The sequence below is a fragment of the Eucyclogobius newberryi genome, unplaced genomic scaffold (assembly GCF_026437365.1).
Source record: "Eucyclogobius newberryi isolate DKJ021-1_F unplaced genomic scaffold, fEucNew1.0.hap1 SCAF_4, whole genome shotgun sequence".
NCBI lineage: Eukaryota > Metazoa > Chordata > Actinopteri > Gobiiformes > Gobiidae > Eucyclogobius > Eucyclogobius newberryi.
Window position 1 is genome coordinate 6,041,128 of NW_027316056.1, and position 18,179 is coordinate 6,059,306.

Here is an 18,179-nt window from a genome sequence, read left to right on the forward strand (position 1 = left end):
TCAGCGCTCTCAGTCACACAGATGTACCATGTTAAGCCCATTAAAAAGTCTGGCTTCATCTTCACACCTCCTCCATCTCTGCTAATCTTTATTAATCACTGTTTACGTGCTAAAGGCTGATTACAACAGCTGCCTCCCCCGCGGGCGCAGCGGTGCATGCTGGGAGACGCGGGCCCTCTCTCAGCTCCACCTGGAACTTGCTCACGTCATTCATTCAGCGCTAGAAATCACTGGAAAAACATATATGTGAATGCGTTAGAATGACCCAATTCTAATGTTCTAGTTAAATTGTTACGCTTGAGACTATTTTTGAATATCTACTGTATTTATCTTGGTTGTTGTCATGAGTTTGTTGCATAGACATGATTCTTTATTTCCCACAGAGAGGCAGCAGTGATTCACAAAGTTCAGAGGAGCGTCCGGTGCAGAGGGGCTACTGCGGCCTTCGGTTCGGCTCCGACAGCTCCGACGAGGGAATCCTGGTCCAGACCGGAGACCTGGTCCAGGCCCGGGTCCAGAGGGGGGTCCTGGATGGGTCTGAGAGCGGGAGACCTCCTGACCAAAGTCCACAAACTGGGGAGAGTCCGGCGAAATGCAGAGGTAACTATAATCAATAACCTCAATGCAAGCTCAAACACGCCATTTAAAGATCCAATATTATGTTACTTTTATTTTGTTTTTAATCTTTAAACTTTTGAAATCGTTTGCTGTGATTCATCTATTGCATCAGTTTTATGTCGCTAATATCTCCACGGCTGATTTACCTGTTGAACATGCTTCATTACCCACTGTTGCCAGCAGGGGGAAACAAATACCATATTCAGTGCTCCTCTTTTACATATAAATGAATCTCAAAGGTCCTTTTTTCCCGACCAGAGTCATTTACACCGATTTTGGCGCGGTAGAAGAAGGACAACAGCGCCATCTGCAGTCCATCTTCTTCAGGACAGTATCAAATCGGAGAAAACCAATACAATAAATTAGTAACTCAACAGAAATGTGTTAAAACATGTCTTTAAAGGTTTTAGTTGAGGTTTATTGTCAGACAAATGAGAAATGTCTGTAAAATGAATCTCAAAGGTGCAGAAATCATCTTTTTTGAGAGGACTTTTTAGAAATGTTCTAAATGTTTTAATTTATTTTTCAGTATAAATGATACAGTGAATATTAATGTAGCATATCTTCAAAACAACATTGTCGATGTATTATCAAGATGTTTATGAGAGTTTAGAATACAGAGCAAATAAACCTCACTGAACCACATACAGTATATGATATTTCCAATCCTGAAATCACTGAAAGACTGTCTCAGAGTATATCATTGCTATTTGATTTGACTTTATTTCTTTATTTTAGTTCTTCTGCTAGAGGTTTTATTATTTATTTGGGTTTTTTTCCTTCTCAATTTTTAGAACGCAGTTGTAATTTTCAGCTGCAATTTTTCAACTTGCTGGTTGATCTGCTCGTCTTTACTGACCGATGATGAGGCTGTTGTGATTTTGGGCTCTAAAGAAATGAATTTAACTGCAACTGGCTTGGTTTAAAAATATAAAAATGTGTTTGATTTACCACAGATACAATCACCCCAATGTCATAATTAGACAAACATGAAAACCTGCCGTGTGCACATGAAACCTGTATTAAACCTTTGATCTTTAATTATAAACCATTGCTTGCTCTGTCAGTTCAGGCCTGTTCCTGTGTAATATGCATGTGGTTAATCCTGCGTTAGCTCCTGTTTCTGCTGCACATTATCCCCGTGACCTCCTTTGTCTTTGGTGCTGCGCTGTGGAGACGTGACTTTACGCTGACACTGATGTTATCCTCGACTTAATCTGAGCTTGGGTTTGATCGACTTTGACACAAGGACGAGAGGATGCGTCCGACGCTCTGCAGAGTTTGAGACGATTAAAACAGTTCATTAGACAAAGGCAGGAGCAACCGTGATGTGCTCACTGTCAGAGGAGCCGAGCGAGGGCGGCTCGTTTTACCCTCACGCTCAAGGTCATTTGGAAGATCACATACGATGAAAAAGAAAAAAGAAAACACCACTAAATATGTGTCTCTGAGTTTAATTCTCTTGCCTATATTTAGTCAATAGTTATTTTTGGTTGTCGTTAGTTCGATTCCCGACTCCGAGCGTTTACTGCATGTCCTCCCTTCTCTCATCCCTATTTCCCGCTCACCTGTCCTGTCCAATAAAGCCTACGGATCAAAAATCATCTAAAATTAAAAAAAATAAAAATGTCCTGTTAATCTAGTCACTAAAATCCATAACATAAAATCCATCTTTAATATTATATTTTTGGATAAATTGTATTGTATCGCATTTAACATGTGCAGATGTGTTTTAGGACATTGAGTTTCTGGTTTGAGGCTCTGAGATTTTATACATACATTTTTTATTTTATTTTGACAAAAATATCTACTTGTTGTCCTAGATTTAGTCAAAGGAAATGCATGCCATTTTAGTCACATTTTTAGTCTTTACGATTACTTCTTATTACTTTCTTTAATTATTTTTGCAAAAATATTAAATTATGACAAATATATTTTACTTGACAGACTTAACACTGTTCTTCTCCTCTAAACATTTTCAACTAAACATATGTAATTTCTTGTAATCTGGGAGATATTAGATAAACAAATTCAACTTTTACAATATTACATTCCCATAGTTTAGTCATACAGCATGAGTTCACATTGGGTCATTATTTATTCTAACACTTGTGGCACCGCTCCAGTCTGGACCGTGGACACAAGCACTGAAGCCTCCTCCTGCCACGTTGTTGCTGTGTATTACTGCAGTAACTCTGGCCGTCACATCCACGTATATCCGCTCTTTTACTCGTTTGTTCACATGTGTTTATGTCTCTCCTCCCTCTCTCCTCCCCTCAGACACAGGCGGCGGCTGCAGTAGTTCTGGAGGAGTCTTCTCTTTCCCTGCAGACTTCTTCCACCCGGCCTCAGCTCCAGGCTCCAGCTCCGTCCCTCACGCCTCCCTCAGCCCAGGATCCAGAGCTCCCCGTGGGCCGCGCTCTCCGGCGTCCTGGGCCTCGCTCCGGTCTCCAGGGGCCAACAGCAGGACGCTCGGCTCTCAGGTGAGACGGACATGAGGGGTTTCAAACTCACCTCGACATTATACCATCAGTTCCTGTTTGATCAAATGAAATGGTCCAACAGGCTTTTTAAGATTCATGATAAAATACAGTACATATAATACATTGTTACAATAAAAATAGACTTACTAGAAATACAGAATATAAAGTATAGGTAGAGCTGCAGTGCACAATAGTGAGTTGTAGAAGTGAGTTGTTTGCAGTATTCATGAGCCCAACAGCAGAGGAAGAAACTGTTGTTATAAGGCCGGGAATGTTCCAACTTGTATTATTTTCCACAGAGGGCCACATATTAAATCTAAAGAACTCTATTCAAAATTATGAATAACACTTCTCCACCACCATTGAAAATATTTATCAAAATTGGCTCCGAACAAACTACTCGATCCTCTCGCTCCACTGCAAGAGAAACTGCATCGTTCCAAAAAGATCCTCGGCCTTTTCACACTCGGCCTTTTCTTTTTTAGCTCTCAGACACACCTCCTGAAATTGTCCGTAGACTTTCATAATTTCACTCGAAACTGTTAGAAGCACATCCCGATATTCAGCTGTGTCAGCATCAGTCAAATTAAGCTGTAATTGTGATTTTGCTGTACATTTTAGCGCATATTTGTTCTTATTTTCAGAAAACAATTGTAATAAAAAAAAATATTTTAGGAAATCATCAGTGTTTCTCAAACTGTGGTATGTGAGGTCTGAGCTGCGTGTCCACGACTCGAGCGTGGGAAAAATTACTACGCTGTTGGATCACTGTGGCCAAATTTAAGCTGCTCAAAAATATATTTTCATTCATTGAACACTTTGTGTTCCTGTTAAGACTCAATAAAGTTTATCAAAGCGACTTGTTTGGTCACGGGATGATTCATTTTCTGAGAAGCTGTCAGTCTGGGACTACTTTCTGTCAGTCTGGGACTACTTTCTGTCTGATCACTGTGAGTTCCACTTTCCATTAAACAGTTAGATTATGACATTGAAGGTATTTTTGTACACCGCAGTATAATAAGAGTTATTTTCAATGTCTTGCATTGATAACTATAATTATGTAGATAATGTAGAGAGGTGGGAGTTGGGCCTATATTCTAAGAATCCAAGAAAATTATTTAGAATAAAAAAATATTTTTAAATTCAACTCTGACTTTTGGATGGTAGAAATGTGATTTAATAACGAGTTATAATGAGCTGTAATCCGTACTTTTTTACTGCAGATGGAAAGTAGCAGGAGCTAAATCTGGGGCTGATCATCTTTTCTTTTATGAGATGAATGAATTGATCCCTGACAAATAAAGGCTGAACTAAGCTAAATTACTCAGTGGATCATTCAGTGCATTTAACACAGCTTTGAAAAGACGCTGTCCATTTAATAAGACTTGGAACATTCATTGTAGGTCTGTATCACCAAACAATGTGATGTTATAGAGGTTATGATTATTAAAAGTATTATGATCATTTGAGCCCATTTAGCAGGGAATTAGTCTAAAATCATGGTTATAGTTCATGCAAATTTTGTATCCCAGAGTTTACAAAGGTGAAAAATGTATTTATATAGAGTGAAAGGCGAGTGAGATCTACACGTAGTTTGGATAATGCACAATAGACTCCGAGAAGGGTGAATTATAGAGCCACAGTCACTTTTTATTCAGGAGAACTAACTTGAGTTTTCTTGTGTATCTTTCCTCCTCCTGTGTCCTCTTCCCCGTGCTAATATTTATTTAGCTCCTAATAAAGTATTTGTCTTCACTTCGAGAGATCCTGGTCTATTTTCATTACTCGTTTCCATGGAGACTGTCTTTTCTACCTGTTCTTCTTTGTTTCTCTTTCGCTTCGCTGCGTTTGTGTTCCTGCCTCAGATAATTAGCTCGCCCCAGCCCAGAACTGCCTCCTCTCCACAGATAGATAGCCTCGTTTCTCGTTCTTTCATATCCACACTCTGTTCATCGTTTTGTACTGAAGAGTTTCGAGGTGAAGTCTGTCAAATACTCTGCAAGTTTCAATCTGATGCTTTCAAATGTACAAAATCCTGAAAATAGGTGAATTTAAAGTGTGTTTTTAGTGCGAACAGGACGCTGCGTCATGTGTGCACTTACCCGAAGGTCTGTGGTTCAATCCTCGCTTTTACCACTGCATACTGTGCTGTTGGTGTCCTTAAACAACAACTAAAGACAGAAAAACCACTATAATGGATGTGAAGGTGTCGCTGGAGCAGGAAAATTAGATTTGTTACGTTTTATGATGGCCATGTTTGCTCTTCGTTGAATTTGACATATTAAGCATCATAAACGTGTGTAGGGTTGTTAAAAGTATCAATACCCACACACTAATCAATGCTAAAACTAGTATCGATTAGTATCATAGCTTTTTTTTTTCCGGTTAAGATGTTAGCTTTCACTTGGAAATAACCACATTGTCCAATCTGCAATTTAGAATGTTTTTCAATTCATTCTCGAGCATCCATAGATTTCTCTGGGACAGTGTTTTGTCCAAATGCATTTTTATCCCACAGATACATAAAGATTAGCCCTTAAAGTCGTACCTACATATACCAAACATTACACACTTGGTCTCAGCATGATTTTATTTTGGGACATGAAAAATGTCTTTCATGTCCCAAAATAATAATATATTACAAAAAAAAATGAAATTATAATAATCAAATGTATTTTCTGAAATTCCATTGACAAATAAATGCATAAATGTCTTTGTATTTCAGCCTCCGTCGCAGAGTGCCTCGTCCCTGGACACGGGCAGCTCTGAGGGTAGCCTCCAGAACACTGTGGAGGAAGGTCTCAGCTTCACTGCGTCTCCATCCAGAGGTCTCAGTCCAGTCCAGAACCACCCGCCCACAAACCTGCCCCAGAACCAGCCCCCGAGTCTGAGCCTGAGGGAGCAGCAGCAGGGCTCCACTCTGCTGAAGAGATGCACCACACTGCAGGTACATGAAGGTTTATACTTACAGTAAAGTACAGTTACATGGCTAAATATTTACTCAGGAACAAGCAGGCCCTGAACACCAGATCAATAGAGGCCCAGATCTACCACACAAGATTAGACCCAAGGTCTAGGCTGTGCAAAGGGGGCCCTTAGACAATCCCACACATAACTGCAGGGTGCAAGATGCTGCAGAGACCCCAAGGTGGGAAACACCTCCAAAGGTGGAGGAGAACGACCGAGCCAATGTCCTCTGGGACTTCCGGATACAGACAGACAGAATGGAAATGGCAAACCAACCGGACATAGCGGTGGTCGACAAGGGTCAGAGGAAAGCCGTGGTGGTTGACATTGCGGTGCCATGGGATGGTCACATCCACAATAAAGAACACGAGAAACTAGAGAAATACCAAGGCCTCAGAGAGGAGCTGGAGTAGACCTGGAGCATGAAGGTATCGGTGGTGCCCGGAGTGATCGGAGCACTTGGGGCAGTGACCCCCAAACTGGAGGAATGGCTTGGGCAGATCCCAAGAAGGACGTCGGAAATCTCGGTCCAGAAAAGTGCAGTGCAGGAACAGCAAAGATACTGCGCAGAACCCTCAAGCTCCCAGGCCTCTGAGGACCCGAGCTTGAAAAAAGGACCACCCTCAGAGGGTGTGGTGAGAGTTTTTTTATATACATTGTTGGCCTGCTCGTTTATGAAAGAAAGGGCAAGAATCAGAATAGGTAGAATCAATCAAATGTTTAATCCTTGCCAGTACAATTCTAATACAGATCAACAGAGCGCTTACCATCTGTCCCTATCAAATGTGATGGCGACATATTTTAACATTTCAATATAGGGCGTATGATGAAGGGTGGCGCCTCGTTGGTTCTCTCGCCAGAACCTTTCCATTCGTCGCTGTTGCCTTATATGGAGTTGTCCTTGAGTTGTCTGCCAGGATGCGGTCCTCCTGCTTCTTATCAAAGAGTCCGTAATAGAGGAGCAATGGGATATATCTCTGCGTGTGAAGACTAAACCCAGTTTAATACAATCTAATAAAGTTAATAAAGTTATATATATATATATATATATATATATATATATATATATATATATATATATATATATATATATATATATATATATATATGCATAATACATTTTTAACCAAACAAAGTCTGAGAATATGATGATGTATTCACTCATTTGTCCAGTAGTGGTCCATGGTAGAAAAGGTTTCATCTTTGTTTTAAAAATCAAGACATTTCTACTTCCATCTGAAAGTCATTCAATCCAATGTAAATGGTTTGAGCAATTGCATGTATACTCTCCTGCGCTCTGATTGGTCCTGGGAGGAGTCCTAACTGAAACTTTCCCTTCCTTGTTTACCAGTTGGAAAGCTTTGGTCATTACTGCCCATTGAGGTCTGGCTACCTCTACCTCAGCTGTCCAGTGTTACATTTGACTAGTTTGATTTCTGCCAGGGCTTTATGAAGCTGTTGTAGACTGAGGGGTGATCGTATCTCAGACCATTCCTATTTAAAGAGGGCTTTTCTCTCGAAACAAAAATTGCCTACTGTAGAAAATCAGAGACTGTTTCTTTTTTTTTTATTTAGTAATGCCAATGTCTTTGTTCCAAAAGGTCTTTTTGTTTATGTTTTAGAGTATGGTTCAGTAATGATTGTGATTATAAACATTCGATGAATGTCTCTTTCGAGTCTTTACCTCTATTCACACATTTTAATGCCCTGCTCAAGGTGAACAAGACAAAGAAAATCGTATAAGATATAACATATTCTCTGGAAACCTAATAATTCATTATTAAATCATTTATATATAATGTATTCTGTCTCCCTCCAGGCCACCAGGGGTCACCAGCGCAGCCAAAGCAGCTGTGGAGGCAGACAAGACTCTGTGGATCCTTCTGAAGAAGACACAGCGGTGGAGAGCTTTCAACAGATCACCAACAGCGAACACTTATCGGACACTTTGAACAGCCTGTCCCTCTCCTCTCTGCTCGCCCCCTGCTCTACAGCGCCTCCGCTGGTCAAGAAATGCAACAGCACAGGCTCACTGGACCAGGCCCGGGGCAAAGACGCTCTGTTAGCAAATCCCTGGTCAGAGAGACGACCAGAAGAAGAGGATGATATTGGGGAAATCACAGATGCTAACTCCAGAAAGAAGAGATGAAACGCTTACTAAAGCCTGGTGTCCACCGCACGATTTATTTGATCTTCACACGACATTCACAATGGCTCACACGCTCAGTTGTGGCTTCAACAAAAGTTTGTCTGAAGGAATATCAGGTTCTGGCTCCAATTGTGAAAGTCACTGGAGTTGTACCCGTTAGCTGAGGCTAGTGCTACATGCTAGCAGTGTTTACGCATCAGTAAAATTTGTAAATGAAAGAGAAATGGGGATATATGATTCTGATTCATGGCTGAGCTCTTCTGCTGTTAAGGCATGTTTCCACTGCTTTGCTTTGGAGTGTACAGTCCCAAAGTGTCTCCACGGTCTAAAGTGAACCGTATCAGCCCATTAAGGGGTCTAAAGCAGACCCTCCAAGGTAGTAGCTTTCAAAGCGCCTCCAGGTACAGATTGAGATGATTCAACAAGAGAGAACGCAGACTCAGATGAAAACAAGATGAGAAAAAGCAAAAAATAATACACTCCCACCAAATACTGACTTGATCTGATAACGTGCCGTATTTCCACTGATGCTAACTTATATGTTGAGCCAGCAAAGCAGGTTATCATCACCTGTTTTCTGTTTATCGACAGCTATTATATTTCCAGTACATAATGCATCTAACATTATCCAAACCCAATACATGAAGAGATGTTAAAACATGGTGTAGAGGCTTTGCAAAGAAGTGAAATAAATGCAGAAAAATCTGACGAGAAACCAGAAGTAGCTCCCTGTTCACAGCCACCGCATCTCTGTGGATTGCTTAGGTCTGTCTTATGATTAAGAAATATATTTCAGGTAGAATTTAGATTATATTTATTCGTGAAGAAAGCATTTGTTATATTTGTTACATAACCTCTGCCTCTGGACCCAGAGTCATGGAAATGCATTCTGCCGTTAAAAGAAGCCTCAGTCTGGGGGACCAGGTTGAAACGTGGCTTTACTTTGATGGAGCTCTTGTGCTTACTGTTGGTCTCATGTTTGACAGGTATTGATTGTAGATGCATCGAGAGGACTCTTTGTCTTTGGTCGTATGATGGTTCTAAGTTTGATCATTGTCCATGTCTCACTGTGACCTACAACTCATGTTTTTAAGCCACAACTGAACATTTTTTTCTTACAATCAGAAAACTTTCATCGCAAACAAAATCGTGCAGTGGAAACCCGACTTCAAATTGGCCATTTTGTCTTTTTGCCACAACACAAACAAACCACAAACTAGCGCCATTCTTACTTTTGTTCTCTGTTCTTGGATCTAGCTGTTTTGGATTTGTCGTGTCTTGTCTTTCGATGTTTTTGGGAACAAATTTGTCCCGATTAGCGACATTCAAGCTAGGCATAACGCAAACAACGGGCATTCTTGGGATCTCTTTCTCCAGCCTTTCCAGGGACTACGTACAAGACTGAAGACTCTTAAATGATTAGGGCTCGCGAGACCTTTTGTGCCCTCAACTTTTGTGCAAAAACGTGTTGTCGATACACCACACCAAACTTTGTACAGATGTCTGAATTTATTTTGTAATATTCACCAGTAGCATCCAACAATCTCCTCTTGAAAATCTGTTTTATGTTGAAGGTCCTATATAATGCTGGGGGGATTTGAGTGATCATATACATATACATGGTTTTAGTTAGCAGGCACCATTTTGAGGACTTGTGACCATTGAAAAGATAGAAGATATTTTATCTTGAATTATTATTTGGTATTGTAAACATCCTCTTTTTTTCTTTTTTATCACTCTGAACTCCATGAACATGCTGAGCCGATGTCCTTGTGTTGAGAGCTGAAAACAGAACATTGAAAGGTATTAGACTCGAGGACACATATTGAATATGGGATCATTTTGGCAATGTTTGTTGTGGAGATGCGCAAAATTAGTATATCAGGTATATCATTATTAATCTCAATCATTTACACATTTACACACACAGTTAAGTATTAAGAAGCATTAAGAACTCTGGTGAACTAGAATCACTTTAGTCCTATTCACAATATTTGTTATGGTTTGGTGATACAACATAACTAACACTGAATCAAACATATATATATATATATATATATATATAGATATATATATATATATATATATATATATATATATATATATATATATATATATATATATATATATATATATATAAATATATTCTGCCACAGCGCCTGGGGCCAAACCTTCTCGAGACACAGCACTGCTGCTAAAACATCTTCGAAATGTTCAGGAGTTTCAGGCATAAAGATTCTTTGAAATTCTTTGACATGAAAACAGGTCTAGCAGTAGCTCAATTCAAATAAATAATGAATTATTCCAAAGTGACGTGACACACTCGTTGCTACTGCCATCTTGAGGACAAAAGCTGCATGCTCACTGTGGGCCCTGCCAACAAAAGTCTCAAAACAAAGGATTCATCTCCTGTACCTCATTTGTCCAGAAATATATTACTGGTGTTATATTTCAGGATCAGACACAGAGTCAGTGTTCTTGAAAGCTGTCGTGTCCGGTGCAGAGGGTTTGTGGACGAGGACGAGTCTCTGTAGATATGAATCAAAGCCCAGAACTTCTGTCTTCTTCAAAAATAAAGTCTTTTCATTTTCAATTTGATGTAGTGACGTCTTCAAAATGGCAGTGACAACAAATAAGTCACGTGACTAAAACCCATGAATCGGTTGGATTCAGGTGAGATCACAACATTCCATCAGCCAATAGTATTTAATACACATGCAGATTTTTGTTTGGACAATAAGAAGTTCTTGGATCTAATAATTAAGAGAAATTATCAGGTTCAACATTTGTTGAAATAAAGGAAGAAATATCCAAAATAGAAATCCACAAATGTTGAAAGTTATTATTTATAAGTAGATGTTCGGGATTGGCTCAACAAACTTAAAGCTTAAAGTCCATTTCATAATATTTTTTGAGTTTGCCAAATAATAGACAGAACCACTTTTGTGTATTTATGTTGACAGAGAAGATGTTGAACTTTCTCCAAGTTTTTCTTTGTTTGATCTGGATAGGCCCAGTTATTACAGAAACACAACCATAAACTTTGTGTCTAGAATGTTGTGACATCTCGTGAACGCAACATTTTGCCTTTGATAGTCCCAACAATAAGTCTTATTTGCGTTGAGAATCCTGCTTTAACTTTTAGTCTTGCATATGAGTCAGACATGTTAGTAACAACATTAGACTCTTCTACGAAACAAACCAAACTAAAACTACAATACCAGCTTTTCAAGCCTCTGCTTGACTCTTCTTTGTGAGACGTTTTGTTTTGCTCTGAAATCACGGCTCAATCGCACTTCAAATTATTTTAAGTTATAAATCATGAAATATCAATATTAAAAAACAGGCATATATGGGACCTCTACAGCTGTTTGTCTGAATAAACAGGAGCACAAGCGACAGGTGCGGCTCAAATCGCCAAAGGGCATTTGCTTTGAAAATGGTGACTGCTGCTGCTGAGAAAAAGGGATTTTTAATGTTTTTTTATTGAGAAGTTTCAATTTTGGCTTCGGAAAATCCCGCCAAGAGGGCTAAAAAGAGCGCAGACCTGGGCCAAATATGTGAAAGTGTAAAGAAGTGTGGATACTGAAACGTCACAAGAGTCTGTGGTGTTTGCATGTGTTTGTGAGCTGATGTTTGTAGATTAGAGAATTGTGCTCAAATGCTCCAGATATTCAGTGTTTCAGGTAATTCACGTTTTTAATAGATTGTTCTATTCTAATAGAAATACATGACGTGCGGGACGCTTTTGAAATTTTAATGACAGCACATAACCTATATTTAGTATACATTTATGCTATGCTAATATTGTTTGCTAAATAAATGAATAACAAAGCATCACTAAAATGGAAAACAAATTAAAAAAATAAACTTTGTTATATTTCCTGGAACCGCCACTCGCTTGTCACCATGGAGATTGTTGCCGTGCTTGAAATGTTCCACAGTATGGCATTAAACGTATTTATCATGTATTTGTTCAGTTACAAGTGGTTTTATTCAGCAAAAACATGTCAGAGAAGCTCGAAAACATGTGCCTCTCCGCAGATCTGATCTGTAACTCGGCTTGTCTCCATGATAAGTTTAATGTCACACTATGGAACATTTCAGGCAAGGGAACAATCTCCATGGAGAAAAGCGAGTGGTGGTATTTCAGAAAAGTTACAAAGAGCACCTTCAATTCATCTAAACAGGTTTATAGACGACTCAGTTTGAACCTTTTCTGCTCTGGATTCGGACTAACTACACAGACGTCACTAAACCAGCTGACCAGGACTAACAACGGAATAATGAAATTAAAGTCGGAAAAACTATCAAAATATAGATCCAATTGAGTTCGTTTATCCACCCAGACAGGGTTATTACATCTGTAAGTTATAAGTCAACTTTTGAATGTGAATTTGTGCTTTTGTTGTCATTAGCTCCGTGTAGACGTTAGCAACATTAGCACAACACTGCATTTCTAACTGCAGAGGCTCAACGGCAGCACAAGAGCAAGTTCACAGACAGCAGGGGGCAGTAGAGAGCAACTGAAGAGAGAATAACACCTGCACTATCAATGTTTTAACTGTTTTAACTGTTTTAACTGATCCAAACACAGGACGCAGCCATGTAACGCAGCATAAAAGCAGGACTCAGATGCTACAACTAGAGATGTCATGCTGTCCATTGTTAGTGTTTGGATTATTGTGAGAACAAACACAATCATCCAAAATGAATTATATCATATCTGATTCTGATGTGATATAACGATTATCACAATTAGTGCAAAACAAAAGTGAAATATTTTCTTTTCTTTCACTCAAATGCATTACTTTGAAAGCAACAGTAAAGAGTAGTTATGATTACACAATGAAAAAGCACTGTACATCAAAGTGTACTTTTTGGAGTGCAGAATTCAAAAAGCCTCATTTTGCTTCACAATTATTAGTTTTTACTTCTTACACCAAATAATCTTGACATCCCGAACAACAACTGGTCCGAACTCATTGTAAACCAGCATGAAACAGGACTAAACCAGGAGCAAATAAAGAGTCTACATTTTAGAATAATAATGAAAATATTCACAACTTTGACTGTTCAGGTAAAAGATTTTCAGTTTATTCTGTTTTGGATCTCGTCCTAATGGATCGACACATACACAATAATGTAAACATTTCCAAGTTAATCCAGCCATTTTACAGTGTTGTTTCCTCGTCCTCTTGTTTATTGTTAAGAACGTTTCATTCCGATCATGTCCTCACTCAAATATCCTAAAACCTATTTCAACTGCAATCGAGCAGTGATTGTTTTAGCCCGATTTAAACAGCTTCACTTCTCAATGCGGGGCTGAACTACTTTAGCGTTTTGTGTCAAGCATAAACCTGATATTATGGGGAATGCAGAGAATATAGGACTTGTAATATTAACAAGAGCTCTCATGTAAAAATGGGTATCATTTATTTTTGTGTATTTATTTGACTCAGGTCTGCTCAAGTGTAGCACATTCATAGAGTTTATTTATTTATATTATTGTAGTACATTTAGATACTGCGCTGGATTGTCTCAAATGAACTCAAATCTAAATTCCAAATTGACCCTGTGTAAGTGAGAAATCTGCATGACATTTGTCCCTAAAGTCTGTCAGCCAAAACATTATGACCACACAAACAAAGAATATTTTTATTGATACATTTTTATTTATTTATTGTATCAACCAGAATAAGCTTTTTTTCTGAGTTGACTCTGAAAAATGATCTCGGAAATATGAGCTGCAACAAATGTTTTTTTTTTATTGTCTGCCGTGTTTGGTTTTTCACTAATTATATTTAAACCAGATTAAATCCATACAGTAAAAGACGTTTCGATAGAGAATCTTGAAATATGAATCTTGACTTGTTTTTTGACTCAAATTATTTTTTATTCTAGATTTTTACTCAAGATTTAGTCAACAACAATCCATTCAGTTCAAGTCTATGAAAATGTTATGCTAATTCAGTTAAATAATCTATAATCATTTTAGACAGTCTGAAAACATGTTTATATTATATTGTATTTCTCTATTGGACGTGTAAAGTGTTCTTTAGGTTTATATTTGATCTGGTTTGAGTCCCTGGGATTGAAAAGAAAGATCTTAACCCTAGTCTCCACTCGTCCCTTTTATTCTTTTTTATTCACTGACAAAATACCAGTTTACATAGTCAAAGAAAATATATTTCTTTAGTCACAGTTTTAGTCTTTACTGAGGCTTTTGTAGATTTAGCCAGAAAAAATGTGACATTGTCTAAAAACTATGACTAAATATTTAAATGTATGAACTTAAGTCATTGTTATTTAAAATGAGTTGTGATTAACTGAAATAATAACAATAAGAAGAAATCTCAATACATCCAGGACCTGACAACTTTATCTTTTCAGTCTAAACCGGCACCTCTTGTGGTCGTATTGTTTCGGCTCGTGGCTGTATTTTTTATATTTTATCCCCCAAGACTCCAGTCAAACCAATTATACCTCTAATTCTTCCGGTCCATTTGAGATATGCAACAAATGTAGAGTTAGCAGCTCAGAGGCCGTGTGCACGGAGCAGATTACATTTACGGAGTGGTGAAGCGCGGTGACGGGTCGCAGAGGGGTCACGGAGGGGTCGTGGCTCCTGTGTGCTTGGGTTCAGAAGCATGTGAGCCATATCTGTTCCAAATGTCATCTCTGTGTCATATAAAAGTCAGATTTTCAACAAACGTCTCCCGTCTTTATTCGATTTGCACTGCTGTGGGTTCTGCAGAGGAGAGATATGTGGGAACGTGACGACATTCAGACGTAATGAACTGAGAACCAGGACTAAACCGAGGATGAAACGCCACTTCATTTACTGATTTCACCAGTTGTAGGCTTAGTTCACCAGTCGTTTTGGTTGAATAGAGTTTCCAGAGAAAGTTGAATACATATTATACTGAAAAAAACTAATTTCACATTTCAGGGAAGTACATTTTCTCAAGCAAATACTTTAGCTTGAAATGTAAAAGTGTCTCTCTCTTTCTTCGTTTGATTTTCAAGTGTTTGGGATGTAAGGTTCCTGTCTGTCTCCTCTTTCATCTGCCCCTCTGATGTCTCAGCTCTAGAATGTGCTCATTAGTAACAGACATATTCACACGATGAGACAGAAGGAGAACCAGAGGAGGTCAGAAATGTTGGAGAAAATATGAGGGATTACATTGACAAAAATGTAGAAGAAAAGTGATTAAAAAAATCTTTGGGAAATGTGAAAAATTGTTCGAAAATTTGAGGACAATTCAAGAAAGGCTGGTGGAAAATGTGAGGAACTTTGGAATAAAGTTAGAGGAACAATAATGAAATTTGAGAGCCAGAGGAGTTGAGGTGGAAAGTGTTTGACTATTGAAAGAATTTGACGATTGAATATTTGTGAACATTTTGCGAAATCTTTGCAGAAAATAAATGGAAAATGTATGCATAATTGGTGAAAAATATGAGGATTTTAGGAATATGTATGAAAAACCGTCGTGGCCAGAGAAGCAGAGCAGAGACACCCTTCACAAGAACCGTGTGAAAGTCAAGATGCTAATCACTGATGTATTATGGGATGGTCTATAATTATGTGGATAATTAACACTTGCATCTAAATGATGACAAACGTACAGCTCCACATATAATACAGGACATGTACAGTCATTTATTTATGTAATATTGACCTTTATTTAACCAGGAAAGTCACACTGAGATTTTAGAATCTCTTTTTCCCCCAGAGGGAGGAGCAATGAAAAGTGCTCTGACAATTGGACCCTAATCTAGTGTCATTTACTTCATATCAGTTCAGAGTCTGTTTAATCTGCCATGAGGAGGGCCCGTAGAGGCCCCTGGCCCTCAACACTGTCCTCACCTGTGTGTGGCCCACAGCTTATGATGGGTTTTCATTTCTTCAAACAGAAAAAGCCTGAAATCAAACCTATGATGTGCAAACTCACTCATTCAGAGTGCGTGCGCGTTACACTTGTAGATCTCCATGGAGACCAGTGCCATCACCAGGTCGGATCAGTAAATACTGTTTAATACCATTGTTACTGTCAGCATTATTAGCACACAGATGATTATTCCCCCTGAAGCTAAACACATCCCAGACGGATAAAAGGCTGATGTTTGGTTGTGTGTGGACTCTGTTTGGATCCATACTGTCCCAGTTCAAAGTAAATAAATTAAATAAGCAGCAGCAGCAGCTGTTTGTGACATGTTTTTGTGGAAAATACAAAAGTCCTATGGAGTCGATGCTCATTATTCCCAGTTTTAGCTCTGATCTTTGAACGTGTCAGATTGGACATGTTTTTGTTCTGAAAAGTTTCTTCTGTTTTCTGCATGTTTTATTTACTGTGTTTTACTCAGACAAAGCCCATGACGTTCTATATGTATGTATTTCCCCCCTTTCTTTTCTTTCAAATGAAAAGTGACTGAATAGGACATGATTTTGTGCCGCAGGTTTAATCTGTGGCTCAAAAGTCAAACTCTCTGTCACAAATGGAAACACTGTGAATCATTTATGAGCTGCTCCTAAAGAGAGACTCTTTGTGTGAAATGTGCTGAAGATGAAACGAAAAGAATCTGTGACTGAAACAACCACATGCAAAATGAGTCACGTTTACTCCCGTCATTTTCAAGATTTACCCCCAAAATATACTGAAGTATAAATATTTCATCACCAGTGTTGTCAGATTACTCCGTAAAACTGATCGGATTACTGACTACTGGTCACTCTTTTTACAATCCTACAATCTTGAAAGTATTATTTATTCGTATTACTATCATTTACTTTCAGAACGAAGGAAACGTACAACTAAAGAACTGACTTAATAAACAACAGTCGTGTTCCGCCGCGTTCTTTTGCTTCACATGTGACTTGTCTGTTCCCAGAAGATGAAGAGGAGCAGTTTTGGTGCACGGTGGCAGAGTGGTTAGAGCTCTCGCCTCCAAATCATGCATGTTCTCCCCGTGTCACAGTGAGTTCTCTCCGGCTTCCTCCCATCGTCCAATCACACGCTGTTGTAGTTTGGCAACTCCACATTGTCTCTAGTGAGTGAACGTTGGTCTGTCTATGTCTCTGTGTTAACCCTGCGACCCTGTGTGCCCCGCCTAAGGCCCAAAGTCACTGGGATAGGCTCCCATGACCCCCTAACGGGAACAACCAGTAGAAAAATAATGAAGGACAAAATTTTATTTTTTATTAACTATACACATTTTTGGGAAAAAGTAACAAAAAGTAATTAGGATTAGTAACTGTAATCTAATTTTGCAAACAAAAAAAGGTGCATTAGGCTGTTTGTTGTAACCCGACCCACATTTTTCAAGTGGGTCGGTCGGTAGGTAAATTCTTATTTTTTTTTCCATTTTTTGACTCGGAGTGACCTCCAGGGGTCGGGCTTCAACAGTCCAGGGGTCAGGTTTCAACAGTCCAGGGGTCAGGTTTCAACAGTCCAGGGGTCAGGTTTCAACAGTCCAGGGGTCAGGCTTCAACAGTCCAGGGGTCAGGCTTCAACAGTCCAGGGGTCAGGCTTCAACAGTCCAGGGGTCAGGTTTCAACAGTCCAGGGGTCAGGTTTCAACAGTCCAGGGGTCAGGCTTCAACAGTCCAGGGGTCAGGCTTCAACAGTCCAGGGGTCAGGCTTCAACAGTCCAGGGGTCAGGTTTCAACAGTCCAGGGGTCAGGCTTCAACAGTCCAGGGGTCAGGCTTCAACAGTCCAGGGGTCAGGTTTCAACAGTCCAGGGGTCAGGCTTCAACAGTCCAGGGGTCAGGCTTCAACAGTCCAGGGGTCAGGTTTCAACAGTCCAGGGGTCAGGTTTCAACAGTCCAGGGGTCAGGTTTCAACAGTCCAGGGGTCAGGCTTCAACAGTCCAGGGGTCAGGCTTCAACAGTCCAGGGGTCAGGCTTCAACAGTCCAGGGGTCAGGTTTCAACAGTCCAGGGGTCAGGTTTCAACAGTCCAG

General features: G+C 39.3%; 1 protein-coding gene across 1 annotated transcript in view; it reads left to right on the plus strand.

Moving 5' to 3' along the window:
• LOC140377342 (voltage-dependent T-type calcium channel subunit alpha-1I-like) overlaps nt 1-8,246 on the plus strand; it is a 302,547-nt gene extending 294,301 nt beyond the window's left edge. The window contains exons 35-38 of the mRNA XM_072462718.1: nt 384-600; nt 2,899-3,101; nt 5,827-6,048; nt 7,888-8,246. Of these exons, the coding sequence (XP_072318819.1) occupies nt 384-600; nt 2,899-3,101; nt 5,827-6,048; nt 7,888-8,217 (972 nt within the window). The 3' untranslated portion in view covers nt 8,218-8,246. The remainder of the gene's footprint in view (nt 1-383; nt 601-2,898; nt 3,102-5,826; nt 6,049-7,887) is intronic.
• Nucleotides 8,247-18,179: the final 9,933 nt, after the last annotated feature.